General features: G+C 35.6%; 1 protein-coding gene across 1 annotated transcript; it reads left to right on the top strand.

The window, feature by feature from the left end:
- The first annotated feature begins 3 nt into the window (after nucleotides 1-3).
- On the top strand, nucleotides 4-17695 carry LOC111045406 (MIT domain-containing protein 1). Its single transcript, XM_022330808.2, has 5 exons — nucleotides 4-157; nucleotides 6239-6372; nucleotides 9777-10015; nucleotides 12979-13175; nucleotides 17099-17695. The coding sequence occupies exons 2-5, from the start codon at nucleotides 6246-6248 to the stop codon at nucleotides 17262-17264; spliced, it is 729 nt and encodes a 242-aa protein (XP_022186500.1). The 5' UTR covers nucleotides 4-157; nucleotides 6239-6245; the 3' UTR covers nucleotides 17265-17695.
- The last annotated feature ends 1463 nt before the right edge of the window (nucleotides 17696-19158 follow it).

Raw genomic sequence — 19158 nt, 5'->3', positions numbered from 1 at the left:
CGTTCTGAAAAATTTAAACCTCCAACCAAAACAAGACTTTCCATCCATTTTATATAGTTTTATAGTTTATAATTATTAATTTTATTGAGAGTCTATGGTTAGAGAATTTGTCTACCTAATTTTCCTTATATTTAGCAATTAGAACTGTTTCCATCCAGTAAGTATTAATGAATCATTAATTGTTATAAGATAACCTATAAGTTACTTGTTATCTTGTCATTATGTTTATAAACAAAAATTTACATTGCCTTTATAAACAATAACCTCTCATAGTTAAGAGTATTATAATTTTTAGACATTATTGTAAGTTATCATTTCTTAAATATAACTTGAAATATTTCAAGAACTAAAATTATATAGAATATCCTACTGATGTAAATAATAGTAGCCCACTAAAGTATTTTTAGAAGTCTGAGTTATCTTTTTTTTCAATTACTTAGTAATCCATCGATCCAACTAAATGCAATTATATATTTATTTTGACATAAACATATTATATTTTTAATTTATAATTCACAAATTTCTTATAATCTCTCATAACATATTGGTAATTATACCATATTAATCTATGTATGATCAAATCCTTATAAATCAATCAATATAACCTAGGCCTAATCGTGTTATTGATCATTTTCTTTATCAATTACCTACATTCTAACACATATAGTAACTGTGTAACTGAGAATCATATCTTTGATAAAACTTGGTCAGATACATATTTATGATCAAATATATTATGGTATACAGCCTATAATTAGTAGTTTAATAAATAATTGATAACAGCCTATTATAGTTTTATATGACTGTGCTTATATTACATAAGAACACCAGTGGGGCACAATTTTGAGTCGCAAAGCATTATTTCTATTTTGTTGTTGGCTGTTAGGCTAAGCTGCTCTGAGTCCTCCCCAATCTACAATAAGAAAAGTTCAGCCATATATATTTGCCTAAATGTCCAACTTATTCAGTATATGGTTCAAGCTGTGCCTGTCTTTGGTGTCATGCTGAAAGTCTCCTCCTGTAGGCAAGACATGCAGGCCACGAAAAGCTCTTATAGCAGACATAAAAATGTTGAGGTTGAAGACTGTCAGAATACGTCACAAATAGTGGCTTGCAAGATAATCAGCTCCATATGAGCTGATTATCATGAGTCTGCAGTCTCATTAGGGAGTCTAGTCGTTGATCAGAATTTGGTATCTACCTGATGTCTCTTTTGGGACACCATTGGTTTCTCACTGGAATTCCAGCTTGCTTCGCACACTACTTGTGAATGTAATATGGTCCTTGGTATAACCTATTTTCCATTCTTTCATTTTACAGTTTGATTATTCATTATGTTGGAATCCTAATCACATTTTATCCGGTTTTGTGCCTCTCTCTCACTCTCTCTGTCTCCTTCACCACTCTCTCTCTCTTTCTCTCATATTCCTTAATCTGCTCTCATAGTGCTACAGTCTGGTGCAAACATTGGTTGCCCTACGGGGAGTTCGATGTTGGGACTCAGAATCGTCTGTAGACGGTACCGAGCGGGGTAGAGCAGTTGCCACGCTGCAATCTGTTAAGACTCTTTAATTCCTTCTACTTCTACATCCAAGACCAGTTTACTGGATAGGTGACGTCAAAAAAGCAAGATTGCAGGTCCAACTATACCGTTCTTGTGCGCATCAAGATATTCCTTCACTGAATAGAATGGATTTTTCTTCAGAAAGATCTCAACTCAGTTTCTAAAAGCAATACACTGCAGCTTGTTTACACTAGTAGTTCTGTGAACAGAAGACGTCACGCAGTATTCTCATCCACAAGTACCTGATTGAAACTATATAATATCTTATGGAATTACAGCAATAGACTGGCTTCTCCACATATCTGTGTAATCACTTGTCAGCTGATTTATGATCAATAATTATGATCAAAGGAAGCTCCTTTTTCCTATTATTTTATCCTTGTAATGCAAAATTTCCAAAAACCTTTTATATAAGTCGACGCGCAATTAAAAAAGGAACATACCTGTCAAATTTCATGAAAATCTATTACCGCGTTTCGCCGTAAATGCGCAACATATAAACATTTAAACATTTTAACATTAAGAGAAATTCCAAACCGTCGACTTGAATCTTAGACCTCACTTCGCTCGGTCAACTAACAGGTAAGTCGTTGTATAGGCGCAGTAAGGAGTAAGTTGTATAGGAAAGGAGTTCTTTCTCTTGTTGGTTCTGCAGCGCGGTATATTAATGTCGAGTCTCCACCTTGTAATATGTGCATGGAGATCAGCTCTGAGCTTACGACTGCCCTCGTTGTCCTTGACAGGCAGCAGACTGTCCAGTATATACTAGTTGAAGACCATAAGTATTCCAAGTTCAACAGTGCTCACTATGCCCCACTGAGGTGCTCACTGGAAGTACTTTTTTCTGGAGCATCAGGACACTGTTGCAACTCGCCGCATGTCCCTACAGCAGCAGTCCATGCAGAAGATGGGAATGGAAGAGGGTAAATCATCAAATCTTTTCCGCTGAGAAGGGCTCTGAGTCTACGCAGCAAGTAGATTACCCGCGCCAGCCTGGTGCAAACCCCATCGATGTGGCCTGCCCATGTTAACTTGAAGTCAATAACAAATTCCAGGAGTTTTTCTGCTAATTTATGAGCAAATTCAGCAAGGCTGCGAAGTCCACAGACTAGATGTTGAGTCTTCCCCTCATTCAAGTAGTCAATGTGTACGTTCTGGGTACAGTAGATTATTCCAGTTCCAATCGTAAATTGTTCCATCACGTGACTAGTGCAAAATGTTCCCATGGAACGCCATTTCAAAATCGTTGGTTCAAGCTTTTGGCGCGCACCTATAAAGTTGATTGACACCAAAATGTGTCGTTTACTAGCTGCGTGAATGAAGAAAGGCTGTTTTACAAACTTACCGTCTAGAAAAGTGTGCATTTCTTTCACTCCATTACTCTCAAATTTCCTATAAAGAAAAATTCATTTAACGAATGGTTATCAAACATAATTTTGTTGGTATGTATCAAATCAAATCAAATTTATTTGTTTCCAACATTTACAGTATAAACAATATATAAAAAGATATAATTGAAACAACACTCACATGGACACGCAGGTCTGTTTGTGAGTTGTTTGAGTTCGTGATTACATTATTTTAATTATTATAACTTGAGAGAAATTCCTGGAAATTAGATTTGGCTAGGTACATTGTATTGAAATGAAAAGAATAACTTAAATAAAGAAGTAAATTGAATTATGATATGTTAAATAATAGAAATTATTATTCAATCATAGAAATATTGTAGCACAACTACACACATACAACTCACACATACAGGGAGGGGAAGACAGCCACACACACACCACACACATACACACACACCAACATTCTAAAATGGCTGTTAGATGCATTTAAATTCATTGGTTGATTACTGATAGAGGTAGAGAAGATGAAAATTGGAAGCTCAAAATAATAAATATATAAAGGAATAAAATTTGTATAGAATATAGGTCTACGGTAGAATAATTTGAAGTGAAAGCCTGGAGTTTAACCAACCGCGTTTCGCCGTAAATAACATTTAAACATTAAGAGAATGCCAAACCGTCGACTTGAATCTTAGACCTCACTTCGCTCGGTCAACTAACAGGTAAGTCGTTGTATAGGCGCAGTAAAGAGTAAGTTGTATAGGAAAGGAGTTCTTTCTCTTGTTGGTTCTGCAGCGCGGTATATTAATGTCGAGTCTCCACCTTGTAATATGTGCTTGGAGATCAGCTCTCAGCACTTGACACTGTAGAGCGACCCAGCAAACAGCAACTTTGTATAAGCGCATGCGATTATGAATTATAAGCGCATGCGATTATGAATTATAAGCGCATGCGATTATGAATTATAAGCGCATGCGCTTATACAAAGTTGCTGTTTGCTGGGTCGCTCTACAGTGTCAAGTGCTCTCAGCTTACGACTGTCATCGATGTCCTTGTCAGGCAGCAGACTGTCCAGTATATACTAGTTGAAGACCATAAGAATGCCAAGTTCAACAGTGCTCACGATGCCCCACTGAGGTGCTCACTGGAAGTACTTTCTTCTGGAGCATCAGGACACTGTTGCAACTCGCCGCATGCCCCCACAGCAGCAGTCCATACAGAAGATGGGAATGGAAAATGGTGAAGTACACCATCAACAAATATTTTCCGCCGAGGAGGGCTACACAGTAAGTAGATTACCCGCGCCCAGCCTGGTGCAAACTCCATCGCTATGGCCTTCCCATGTTGACTTGAAATCATTAAGAAATCCCAGGAGTTTTTCTGCTAATTTATGAGCATAGTCAGCAAGGCTGCGAAGTCCACAGATTAAATGTTGAGTCTTCCCCCCATTCAAGTAGTCAAGTGTGAACGTTCTGGTACAGTAAATTATTCCAGTTCCAATCGTAAATTGTTCCATCACGTGACTAGTGCAAAATGTTCCCATGGAACGCCATTTCAAAATCGTTGGTTCAAGCTTTTGGCGAGCACCTATAAAGTTGATTGACACCAAAATGTGTCGTTTACTAGCTGCGTGAATGAAGAAAGGCTGTTTTACAACTTACCGTCTAGAAAAGTGTGCATTTCTTTCACTCCATTACTCTCAAATTTTCTATAAAGAAAAATTCATTTAACGAATGGTTATCAAACATAATTTTGTTGGTATGTATTCTATGGCTATCAATGCTGTGGTAAACAACAAATTATCAGCGCATGCGCAGAGAAGCAAGCAGACTACAATCATCGTCCAATGAGAGCTCAGATAGTTGGAACTATACCTGGCCGGACAATTTACCACGCTTTGACTGTGGGGCAGGAACTTGGAAATGGAACTGGTTTCTGGTACAGAATCTGTCAAAGTTCTTCCCATGGGACGCGGAACTTTTTACTTGGTAAATTGTGAATCGGATAATTTACCACATCCCATGTTCCCAGAACGGGCCCTATTTCTCTCAAACCACTGCTTGGCATTTTCAAAAACTTGTTGAGCCCGCAAACCAGCCTGTTCAAGCGTCTGCTTTCTGGAGAAGATTGTGTGTCATCTGCAAACATCAGCACCAGTCCATTTCATTGGGATAATCAAGATTTTAGAATGTAGCTACAAATCTAAAGAAAATTATAAATCTCTGATTTGTATAATGACTTCCTTAATCAATTTGTAACCGCCCCAGATGGCGGCAGAGAAGAGAGATCTCTAAATTCTAAAGGGCGAGTCATGGGACTTTATTAACAACATACTTCTGCTTTCTATTCAACTTGTAAATTTATTTAATAATTTCAACAACAAAAATAATCTGTAAAAATTTATTGCACATTTTAAAGTCAAGAAAACGGCCTGTAAGATTTTGCAAACTGTTCGTCTGGAATTCTAACTGTTTACGATGGTAGCGTGAACTTTATTCATTTTATTACCACAATGAATAATTGGGACTCGGTCATTCCAGGGTTTTTAGCATGAGCTAGAAAATATAATGGCACTCACAATCGTTTTATTCATAAATCCATCACTATTAGAATTTTCACTACACTATTGTTGATTCACTAATATTTTCTATAAACATTTACACATCAACTTCTCTAATTATTAATAAACTATTTCAACATAATGCAAGGCTAAAAAAAATACATTTTAACAAATTTACACAACAAACAAACATGTTAATTTTGGGCCCTCGAGGCTACCTCTGGATTTTTTTGTTATTCTGGTCTAGACTTGATTGGAACTGATCTTTTTTCAAGCAAATTATGTTCCCCTTCCACCAACAAGACGACGGTCCACGTGGAGACAGAGCACGATTCCGTGGGAAAGGAAAGTGCAAGTTTGAAATATTCCCAAAGACCAGTGTATTTTCCATCACTAACGGAAATACAGTTCCCTGAGAATACCTCAACCCTGCATAAAATTTGAGTCTTCCGGAGGCAAGTTAGCAAAATCCTTATGTGAGAAAATTATATTTCAACAGAGAATTAAATTTCTCACGAAAAATATTCACACAGCTACAAGATCACTAGAGTCTCATTGTTGAAGACCTAATTCTACACTTTTCGAATGAACCCATAATAAATTTATCTCTATGAAAACACAAACCCATAATTAATTTATTTCAATATCATCATTACAAATTCTATAATATTGATGAACTTTGGGTATCGAGTGTAACGTTCATCAAAACAATCGTATTATCATATTTATTTTATTTTAATTTATTTATTATTTATTTTTCAGACTTGAAATGTCGCAAGAAGAGCTCGCAGCAAAAATCTTACAACGAGCAGTTCAACTCGACAAAGAAAACCGCTTGACGGAAGCGAATGTGTATTACCTCGAAGCGCTGAGTATCCTTATGGATATATGCAGAGGTAATTGGAATTCAATTAAATTGTTATCATAGTACACTTATGTGAGCATATTTCGTTGTTCAATGTATTTTACTTATAGTACGGTCCACGTTATAATGGCAGTGGAGAAAGATAGGAGAGCAGCGTTGCAGATTCTCTGCCTTGTCACTAATTTATATATAAATGATAGCTGATGCCGATATATAAAAAGTAATATTAAATGTTCATTCTTGTTTAAAATATTCAATTATATTTTATCTGTGAAGAAAATATATTTTCCTTCTACAGAGGATAGCTGATACCGGTATTATATCATCAAACTCGTCAAAGAAATTTTCAATTATTAAATAATAATTTTCATAATTGAGATTATATATGGAAATTACTGAGATATTGCAATTATTCAAATGCTAATGAATTAATTATTATTATTAAACGAAAATCCAAATTAAATGCTGTAATTCACCCCGAAGACTTCTGCTACTGCAAATATTGACAGCGGGGTAAACAGCTAGATGGAAATTCGATGAGCGCTACTATTCAAAAATTATTTGTCAGCCCGGTAATCGAACCCAGTACCTCCTGATTGCCGGTCAGGAATGCCTACCCTTAACCTAGCGCCGCAGTGCAGGATGGTTTCTTACAGCTTGGCGTTGTTGTCATTCGAGATGGGTGTCTGGCTTGGAAGTGTTTCGGCCGCATTGCAGGATGACTTAACGGTTGCCGGAAGATCAACAGCTGGATTTTTTCGTTTAGCCTAAAGGCTCAGAATGTCAACAATGTTTTTAAATAATTAAAAATCATCATGAAAAGTCATTAATATGGTAGTACACCACGTTTCTGGAAACTTTTTACTGGTGACTGGAGTTATTATTGACACACAAAAATCAAAATAATCGTGAGAAAGAAAACTGCTGATGAACGCGAATAAGACCGCCACTCCATTGTTCTATTGTCTCGGCTGCTTGGCTGAGCCTGGCTGGAGGGATCAAATAACCGACTGGTTTGATCTTTGTCTGTCCGCTAGGCGGAACTACGCCGACGCTGCTCGCTGCCTACTGCGGTCGCTCGCATTCCCACCAACGCTGCTATTATTTGCTGTCTCAGCGCCTAGTCCGATTCAGCCAAGCAACCAGCCTGCACTGCGGAGCTAGATTTACCGCAAACTGACAATCTCTGGATAGCAGCGCTCATTTTATACGAAGCCATAGCGGCCAGCCAGTCTACAGATGGAAATTACTGAGATATTGCAATTATTCAAATGCGAATTAATTATTATTATTAAACGAAAATCCAAATTAAATCCAATTTAATAATTAATTCATTAGCATTTGAATAATTGCAATATCTCAGTAATTTGCTTCTGTAGACTGGCTGGCCGCTATGGCTTCGTATAAAATGAGCGCTGCTATCCAGAGATTGTCAGTTTGCTGTAAGGGTAAGTATTCCTGACCGGCAATCAGGAGGTACTGGGTTCGATTCCCGGGCTGACAAATAATTTTTGAATAGTAGCGCTCATCGAATTTCCATCTAGCTGTTTACCCCGCTGTCAATATTTGCAGTAGCAGAAGTCTTCGGGGTGAATTACAGCATTTAATTTGGCTTTTCGTTTGATAATAATAAGAGATTATATATATTTTGCTGGATAATTATATTTCTACATTGTTGAAAAACGATGTGGGGACGCTGTGGAGGTGGAAAGGGATGTCGCTATCTGCTTTGTCGAATAATAGACAAGGACAGCAACACCATTGTAATCAAATGCTGTCATTATAACTTGGACCTCACTATAGGCTATCCGTTGTCGGTATGAAATCATAATCACCCAATGTCAAGCGTTCATGACTTAAACAATAAGCAGCCTATCAGTACCGTTATAGAACCCTTTATCTGTGGTTGAAAGTCATCACTTGGGCTGCTCACACAGTGATCAGACAAATCGTTTCGTCGAAAGGCTGCAATGAAGAATGGTCCACCATGCAGATAAATTACTGCATAGCACATTGATGTGGCAGAGGCTAAAAGCACTTTTTGTCGAAATACGTCTACTGTAATTTGTGTTGAAAATGAGCTTTCCCCCGGTGTTTTTTATATTTGAAACCAGACTCGACATTTAGAGAAAACATTTTATTGAAAGATGTAGTATCTAACCAGTGAGTGGCCTGCCTAATGCCCCAACTATACGGGCGTCTTAATCGTGCGGAATTCTTTCAACTCGTCAACACGATGCATTGCCTCTCATGGAGAGGCAAGTGTCTCTAGTGCACTAAACTATATGGGACTAAACTATACGAGTTGAATGACGCTTTCCATAAGAGACCAGGCATTCTGAAGACGCGCGAAATAGATTGAGCGCGTTTATTCCGTCTGTATAGTTTGGGACTAAGGCTAGCCAAGTCGTAGGACGTAGGCTCATTTTTATTTGCCTCAGACTAAGCATTTATGCTGCTTCTACACTCTTGCCAAGGAAACTACTACCAGAATCGGCTATTATATATAATTAATAATATTCAGTGACATCAGAATATATTCGGCCGGTTTTAGGAATATATTGGTAGTTGTATAGGCTATAGTGTGTACTACCAGAATCGGTCATTATATGTATAATGATATTCAGTATCATCAGAATATTTTTATTTATTTTTTTATTTTAATAATCATTACATTACATCAATTTTGGGAATAATCCCATTTGACAGGTAACTTGTCAGTACTAATACTAATACTATAATACATACAATCAAAAAATAAAATATTTATTCAGGAAGTGTCAAGTATCATTAAGGAAGGTAATGATATATATATATATAAATCAATTTTCTTGTTAATAAAATTCTGTGATTGCGTATGGGCTTTTCTCTAATAACATTTTTTTGACTGCCTGCTTGAATAGAATGACTGATTCAATGTTTCGAATGTTTGTTGGCAACCTATTATAGAGTTTCATTCCTGAATAAAATGGAGTTTTTTCAAAAGCTACATTTCTATGGATTGGAAATGCAATGATATTTCTATTTCGAGTATTATATTCATGATTATCTGTACAAAATTGGAACTTACTGATATTTACTTTAACAAAAACTACTAGCTGGTAAATGTAAATGGAAGGAAGTGTGAGTATTTTAAGGTCTTTGAAAAATGCTTTACATGAGTCCCTCGATCTCAGTACAGATGACTCTCAATATCTTTTTCTGCATGATGAAAATTCTACGGCCTGTTTTAGGAATATATCGGTAGTTGTATGGGCAATCTATTTGAAAAAATGATATTAACAATTTCAATTTATTTTATTATTATTGTAATAGTCTTTTGCAGTTTTGGTAACACATTGGTGACAGTTTTGGTAACATATATAGGGAAATCCCTTTGTATTATGAATGTATACATAAATTAAACCTAATGTATATTTTTCTAATTCTTCACAGATTCACAAGATGAAGAGAAAAAGAAGTTTTTGCGTTCAAAAATTGACGTATATATGCGAAGAGCAGAGACTCTTAAGAAGCAAATAAATGACGAAAAAGCGAGAGGAACTTATCATGAAGTTCTACGTATCGAAAATGACTCTACTGGTCACAGCTATGATTCAGTGTTTGGCCGATTCCTGAATAAAGAAGTAACCAGTATCGTTGTTCAAGACCCTTACGTACGAGCATTCCATCAAGTCAGTATTCCAAATTCAAATTAGTGTTTTCTGTGCTTCATTTATTTATGTTGAAAATAAATCAAGGTTGTTCCTCATCAATCTATAATTTACTTGAGCTTATTGTAGGTGATGGGTTGAAATCAAAATACGAGAAGCTTTAGTATCGTACTGACACTTCATCAACATTACTCTTCTCTTTCATTGATTGACAAGCGTGATTGGCTCATATACACTAGATAAACTACTATGGAATTTCAAGCTTTTAATTGAGTAGGTGTGGATTCTTATTCATCACTTAAAATACTTGGACTGTTTACAGAAATAATACCAGGTATTAATAGACATTTTGTTTATTACATAATACAGGGTCTGTATAATAAGTAACCGGACTGACCTCAGGAAATTTTTTATTGGCAAAATATGTACAATTTTTCATTAGATATCTCCAAAGTAGTCCCTATTGGAGTCGATAACACGCTGATACCGGATTTTCAAATCTCTGAACGCTCCCTGGTGCCATATCCGGGCTGTAAGGAGGATGTGGCAACGTTACCCTCGACTAGTTGGCCAACTGCTCAGTGACGAGCAGGCAGGTGTGCGACGGAGCATTGTCATGATGGACGGTCACGGACGGACTCGATGAAATCGGGCGGTTAGTCGACGGAGCACCTCTCTGTAGTACTGACCGTTCACAAAGGGTTTGTGCCACCCGGCCAAACTGTAAACGATCAGTACTGTAGAGAGGTGCTCCGTCGACTAACCGCCCGGGTTCATCGAGTCCGTCCGGGGATTGCCGATTCGTGGATCCTCCATCATGACAATGCTCCGTCGCACACCTGCCTGCTCGTCACTGAGCAGTTGGCCAAATAGTCGAGGGTAACGTTGCCACATCCTCCTTACAGCCCGGATATGGCACCACCGGACTTCTTTTTGTTCCCAAAGATCAAGAGACAACTTAACGGGACGCGGTTCGGGACTCTGGAAAACGTTCAACGTGCTACGACGAGGGCTCTAGACAGCATAGAGGTTGCCGACTTCCAGGGAGCGTTCAGAGATTTGAAAATCCGGTATCAGCGTGTTATCGACTCCAATAGGGACTACTTTGGAGATATCTAATGAAAAATTGTACATATTTTGCCAATAAAAAATTTCCTGAGGTCAGTCCGGTTACTTATTATGCAAACCCTGTAATTAGCGATTGTTGTTGATATAATCAATCATACTGTGGATTTTGAGCCAACTAGTAATAAGCCAATTTTATAGAGGAGAAGATGACAAAGCTAGTACTTTGGCTCCATTTAGGCCTTATATCCATGATCCTTGAGTGAGTTTGTTCAAAAGCATTGAACTGACTTGAATGATATAATTAATTTCTTAGTACGCTCAATTCAGTATTAAGAAATGTAAAACATTTTACGTTAACAACTATGATTTATTAATTACTGAGTTGTGTATACATTCCTTTCTATTAATTCGAATTTCGGATTTAAAAAAACACTTTTGGAGTTGAAAAACTCACTTTATAGCAGTTACGACGTTTCGAAATGCTTTAGGTTATGTTTATTTATTTATTGGATAGAAGAAACAATACAATAGTCAGAAAAAACAGGTTGCCCAAAACTTATTTTATGTTCAGGTCATCTTTGACTCTAAAGATGACCCGCAATCTGATTGAAACGTCGTTATTGCTAAAAAGTAAGTGTTTCCAATTCAAAAATGTTTTTTTTTATAATTCAAAGTTTAAGTAAATAGTGGAAAGGAATGGATACACAACTCAGTAATTGATCATAGTTGTTAACATAAAATGTTTTTCAACATTTCTTAATACTATTATTATTAGTATTGTTATTTTATCGTATAAAACCGCATTTGATGAGCACAGCTCAAACGGTGTACATGTCAAATATATCAAGTATATGGTTTCCCTCCATTGAGGGAATTTTACAAAATCGTCTGGATAATTTCTGATCACTAGGATTTCAATGAGAATTTCTGAATAAGAAGATCTCATAACATTCTCTTAATGAATACGGGCAGCATTCAGTCAGTATATCTTTGAGAGCTGTATAAAATTTACCATGACTGTCAACACTCTTAAGTTCGTCCGTCAAACAGTTGAAAATTCTGAGCCCAGCATAATGTGGTCCCCCCTCCAAGAGCGAAAGTCTATGAGTGGGGTACTGGAGTGAAAACATTTTATGTCTTGTGGGGTATCTGTGTGAAATGTTATCCTCCATGAATTTCTACTTATTACTGTAAACAAAAGATGCAATATCCAAAAAATAAAGGACTGGAATTGTTAATAATGTTTGATTTTTTTAAAAATTGGCCTACATGAAACCCTAGATTCGGCTCCCTCAATAACCCTGATTGCTTTCTTTTGCTTACGAAACATATTCTGAAGGTTTGTTTGGCTGCTGCCCCAGAATAAGATACTGTATCTGATGTGAGACATGAAATAGCCATGATAGACAGTTGGTGCTGTTTTTCTATTTGCCACTCTGACTATTGTTTTCAAGGCAAAAATAGCACGGGACAGTTTCATATCCAATACTTTTACGTGGCTATCCCACTTAACATTTCCCTGCAGGTCAAAACCAAGAAATCTAATAATCTCAGCAGCGCAACATTCCTCGCCTGTTGCTGAGTAAAGAGTATGTGATACTTTATATACTCAGTAATACTTTATCGTACTAAGAAATTAATTATACATCATTCAAGTCAGTTGAACAAACTCGGCAAACTTACTCAAGGATCATGGCTGTAAGGCCTAAATGGAGCCAATTAGTTGTGTTTTTTTTTTGGAAATGTGTCTTATGCAGTTTTATTACTATATGTCTATATTTACTATTATCTTATTACTAGTATTCATATACCTCTTACTTAGATAGGAAATCAGGATATCATTTTTACCAAAATAATACATGTTTCTGTGAAATATCAAAACTAGTAAAGCTAATGAATTTCATTGTGTTTTCCAGTGTCAAAACTTCCTGCAAGTTTGTGAACTTTTTGTAAAAAAATGTGAAAATTTGAAACAAATCAGCCTGTTGACGGGTGAGGATCCATCTGATAGCCAAAAACAATGGCTGCAGCAGTTAAGTGGAAGCCTACGAAGCAAACACAACATCTGCTTAACCATTCAGTATTCCTCAACATTGCACGATCGGCAAATTTTGTAAGATTTTTCTAAATGCTTTGTTTACGGCATGTTTCCAAATTATGCATGCAAATTAATATTATATACAATGCTATAATAGTACAGAGTGATTTAAAGTTAATGGGCCATATGAATAAAGTTGAGCATTTGCTTATACTTCTAAAAATATTGAGCATATGCTTTATTCTATAAATAAACATAAGCAAAACCTTTTGCTCATGCTCATCAAAAAAAAAAAAAAAAAAATAGTTTGAGCATTTGCTCAAAATTGTATGAATAAGCTAGAGCATTTGCTTAACTTTTGAAGCAAATGCTTCAAAAAAGGTGAGTCTAATCTGGAGCAGCTTTTCACATTTTGCTCATAGTAGAATGGCTCAGCTAATTCGTGTGAGTAAGAGGAAACTATACCAGATACGATCACAACCAATAGTAGAGAACTAAAAACTCTTTTTAGATTCAACCATGATATAAATCACCATTATTCCTACAAAAGAATAAATACAATAGATACCTATCCGAGATAGCCATCACAGAATAGGAAATAGGCATTTAAGAAGATGAGAGTGTAGACGTTTATATGAAGGCTATTGAGATTATAAAATTTGCTAAAGATTATTATAGAGATGACATTTTTTTCACGCTATTATTTCAAAATTTAGAACTCAACTAACCTAAAACTCAATTCATAGATACAGAGCAGACGACCAAGCACAAGCGGTGTTTATACTTGCATATTTAGCGCTTACGTGAGTAGCACATTCTAACCTTTCACTATAAAAACAAAGTAAGGCGAATTAGCTGATGAAAAATCTTTAAAATATAGATAGAGAACAGAGCAGACGACCAAACACAAGCGGTGTTTATACTTGCATATTTAGCGCTTACGTCAGTAGCACATTCTAACCTTTCACTATAAAAACAAAGTAAGGCGAATCAGCTGATGAAAAATCTTTAAAATACGTGAGCATTTGCTCCAGAGTTCAGGAGCATAAGGTAAAGCTTATTCATTTAAAAAATGAGCAAATGCTTATATGCTTCTACCTAATGCTCATGAGCAAACCCTTATGCTCCATACTCATACTCATGAGCATATGCTCTGTTTTTATTCAATATCGGGTACCGAGCTTCGCTCTGGAGTACAAAAGCATAAAAAATTTATTACGAAAGAAGAAATTATAATAACATTCATACAGAAATGTTCTATCTAATAACTGTAAATTGAGATTAATTCCCAAAAGGAATACAAAAATTTCCCTCACAAAGGCCCAGTTGCACAAAAAGCCGGTTAAATTTTAATCCTGATTAGATTAACTTCACGTGACCCAAATCAGAGAAGGCCATTTCAAAAAGATGGATCTACTGGAATTAATCAGGATTGAAAATAACCCGGATTTTCTGCAACCGGCACTTTGTACCTGATTGAATGATTACAAAAGTTCAACAGCTGAGTCATAATTTTGAGACAGTGTCACACACTTGAACTCGCTCATTCACTTCCATCACCAACAGGCGACGAAATAATTATTATCAGCTGTTTCTCCAAGGATGAATAATAATTATCCTTTCAATGTGCTTCAGCGAGTTTTTCCAGGGATGAGACCTAGTGCACTCGAATCTTTATATTATAAACGTACTATGTTCTGAATTTCTTGAGAATCGTTAGAGCCGTTTTCGATATCCAGTGAAATACAAACATATAAACATCCATACATACAAACATCTAAACATATAAACATAAGTTGCTCGTTTAATAGTATAGGATATGGCCTAATGCCTCAATATCAAACAATATTACATTATTTTGAAAACCAGTGCACACTAGCCAATTTTCCGTCAAGTTTCTCACAGAAACATCACGTTTATGATGTTGTACTATTGTGTTCCAAGTGCCCTCCCTTTGAGGCTTGGGATACATCTACAAAAAAGTAGGGTCCATACACCATGGCTAGTGGAAATGCACAAAAACGTCCTCTTCTATGAATATCGTTCTCGTTCATAGCGATGAGACTACGTTCCATGTAAGCGGTAAGTCAATCGACGAGATGCTCAAATATGAAGAACCAAAAACCCTCATCAAATAGTGAAGCAATATCGGGGGACCGAACTTTGCTCTGGAGTGTAAAAGCATAGAACATTTGTAACGGAAGATTGAATTTATAGTTTATATTTACTTATTTATTTTCTCAGTCATACAATTATTTTTACAATTATATGAGGAGGCACAACAGGCTTATGCCCAAAACTGTCCCTTTTCAAATTTATACTACAGTCCAAATCAAATCTACTATCACTCAACAATATAACAATTTATTCACACTTCAAAAAACAAACACATCATCAATTACAAATAGATATACAGTACTATGAATTCGATTTAGAATGATATACAGTACTATGTTTGCTACAATATTTGTTAATATACTATGTACTATTCTACACTAACAGCATCCAGTTACTATTTTGCACTTTCTGTAGTAAACATGTTTTCTGAAAAAAGAGAAATAAACGAAAATACGTTTAAACTTGATGCTTCTTTGAGTGATTTTATGTGAAATTTGTTTGTATGCTCCGTTGTTTGTGTGTAAGGCCTCGTCTGACATGACTCAACATGACTCAAAGGCGGCTCCTTTTCCTTTTATATTATCCTTGAAATGCAAAATTTCCAAAAACCTTGTATATACGTCTTACGCGCAATTTAAGAAGGAAAATGCCTGTCAAATTTCATTAAAATCTATTGCTGCGTTTTGCCGTAAATGCGGAACATATAAAAGATAAAGAGAAATGCAAAACCATCGACTTGAATCTTAGACCTCACTTCGCTCGGTCAATTATGAGGCTAATATTTGAGATTCATCTGTACGATAAATAAGAATTTTTGAATCCTTGTAATGTGAGAAGGTTAGGTTATTGAAAAAAAAACATAAAAAGTGGCTTCTGAGTTCAGAATATTTATTTATTATACAATTTGGCAATTCCCACGCAGTCTGATGAGACTCGTAGTGGTACAAAAACAAAAATGGATATGTTTCTGTAGAACAATTTTTCAAAATAATTATTGAATGTCTCACTCTAAAACTCTAAAGTAGAATTCCATATAGAAATAAGGATCATATCTTTGATTAAGTTTGTAGAGTGAATATTGATGTTGTGGAACTTATCCTTAATTGGAGAGACTTGAGAAATTGTCAAAAAATCCACTTTATTTTAATAAAAAATTTTATTTCACAGGAACATGCTTTCATCAGCTATGTGAGCACACACGCAAGCATGCTCCTGTGAAATACAGTAATAATTTTTATTAAAATGAAGTGGATTTTTGACAATTTCTCAAGTCTCGTCAATTAAGGATTCCATCTTATTATTGCAGAAGTTTTTTTTTACAATAAGTTTTATCTTTTAAAATTTATTGTGTGTAAATCTAATAAAACCCTTTAATATTCAACTTTCACCAAAGATGGACAATTAAACGGTAGTTAAATGCGGCCTCGGATTTCAATTGAAGAATAATCGGTTATGCTAGTGTTTATTATAATGTCTGCAACGTCAGAAGAGAGAATCATTTTAAGAGGAACATGATCATTGCAAGAAACAACATTTTTAACACACTTTTTTATGTATTTGAACATGACATGCAGTCAATTATTAAGTAAATGATTAAAAACTTTTACTTACTGACTGAAGTACTTAAAGTTTTTAATCATTTACTTAATAATTAATTGACTGCATGTCATGTTCAAATACATAAAAAAGTGTGTTAAAACAAAGCAGCTCGGAATGGATCAAGAACCAACAACATTTTTAATATTTTAGAAGAGTTGTCGATTCGATTGTCAATTGAACCTCGTGTTCACAAGTGTAGAAATTATTCACTTTGCTTAGCTTATGACAGTTTATTTGTTATTACACACATACTTATAAAAGTATTTCAATTTCTGTTTCAGATTGAACAACGGCTGGATAATAAAAATTGGTAGAGGCCTTGACTACTTCAAAGCAGTCGACAACAAATTTTGCATTGGCTCGCACGATTACGACCTCAGACCGTGTTATGAAACAAACGTCGACATATTCCATAAGAAGAACGTACAATTCAAAAACACTAATTAGGTTACAAACTCTTCATTCAAATCCTTTTCGAAGTACAAAATGAGATAGTGGTAAATATTTGTAAATTGGTCAATTTCCAGATATCTTTACTTTTAGACATATAGATACATATTTTTATTTCAATTCCATTGTGTTAGCTTTTAAATCTCAACTTTAAGATTTTAAAGTTTTAAATTTCAACCGGATAGGACAAAAGGTCATATTATCCATCAAGTAAATTATTAAATGTTGGTAAATGTATAGCATAGGTAAGAACAGATTTAGACAAAATACTTGTACTTATACTACTTTTCCATAAAGTACTTGAGGGCCGGTTTCCGAACTCGGGATTTAGCTAGGTTCTAGACTTTAAACAGCTGGAGTCAGAAAATTGGCTTTCCAAAACGGGGCGTAGTCATAGTCATAGTCAAAGTCACGTTTAAGTTAAATTTCGAAAAACTATAAAATTGAACACAAAATAAAATTAAGAGAAAATAGTGTAAAGTCTCAGCTATTATGAATTATTTAGGAATATTTCTAATAATAGATATGAGAAAATAAAGATTTATTTTGCTGAACTCATTATTGTGACTACGCCCAGTTTTGGAAAGCCAATTTTCTGACTCCAGCTGTTTAAAGTCTAGAACTCACCTGAATCCCGAGCTCGGAAATCGGCCCTAAATTATAGGTCATAATATGACCTATAATTAATGTAATATATTGTAAATTTGTAATATATTGAGGACTCTCTCGTTGTAAATAATCAGTTTTATTAATTGTTAAATCTGTGATAAAATAACTATTAGTTTGAGCGTGTATAATCAAGTTGTAAAAATGTAGACTGTCTCTTTGAAACCTATGTAATTTTCTAGTATAAATTTTATACAAAATGAGTACATGAGAGACTATTTTTCAAAGTATAATATCATAGTAGTAGTGGAGTATTTTTCGTTAATGTTTTTAAGATCATGAAGAATTTTCATTGTTGACAACTTTTCATCTTGTAAAGTATTGTAAATTTGATGTATAAATCTTTTCTATCAATTTTTTAATAGTTCATGTTTGAAAATGTAATAAACGGTTACCATACATGTAACTATCTTGTTTACTCTACAGCCCGAGGTGGGCTTTGGCATTCTCTACCACTCTCCTCCATTCATCTTTGTAAGCAGTCTTTGACTCCCATCCTCTCACCTCCAATCCTGCCAAGTTCTTTATGACACAACCATCCAGCGCCTTCCCTTCCTCCTTCGGCCTACTCCTCAATATTTTAAAGAGATTGGCCCTGTTCCATTCTATGTACATGTCCCAGCTATCTTAATGTTTGAGACTGTATAATATATTTAGTATGAAATCTATATCATACCCCTGTATGAGCACATCCAACTCAGCACTCACCATTATATTTTATTTTGATGTGTATATTTTATTAGCACAGCTAAACGCTGTGCACAGGAGCTGTTTTCCGAGGCTAAAGAGTGGTTTACTGCAAACAATCTCAAGTTGAATGAGGTCAAGACACAGGAGATGCTTTGTACTCTTAGTACCCACACTCTAAGGGACGAAACAGTCACTTTGCTTGGCTTTGAATCGATGCCAAATTAAGTTGGGAACCGCATATTGACCAGGTATGCAGGAGACTGTCTAGAGTAATCTACCTGTTCAGAAAACTGAGAAGCCTCCTGGGACTCAAGAGACTTCTAATAATGTATCATGTGGTGTTTGGCATTGAGTTCTTTTCTGGGGACATTCTCCGCATGCCAATGACATCCTGCTTCTTCAAAAGAAGGCACTGCGGATCCTTACATACAGTGACTTCATTGCCCATTGTCAATCCATCTTCAGACGCCTAAAACTGCACACCGTCTTCGGTCTGTACATGTCAGGTGCATTCATACGGTACCTGCGGAAGGCT

The sequence above is a fragment of the Nilaparvata lugens genome, chromosome 2, assembly GCF_014356525.2.
Source record: "Nilaparvata lugens isolate BPH chromosome 2, ASM1435652v1, whole genome shotgun sequence".
NCBI classification, from domain to species: Eukaryota; Metazoa; Arthropoda; class Insecta; order Hemiptera; family Delphacidae; genus Nilaparvata; species Nilaparvata lugens.
The sequence above is the reverse complement of the archived record's forward strand: the minus strand, read 5'-3'. Positions and strand labels throughout refer to the sequence as shown.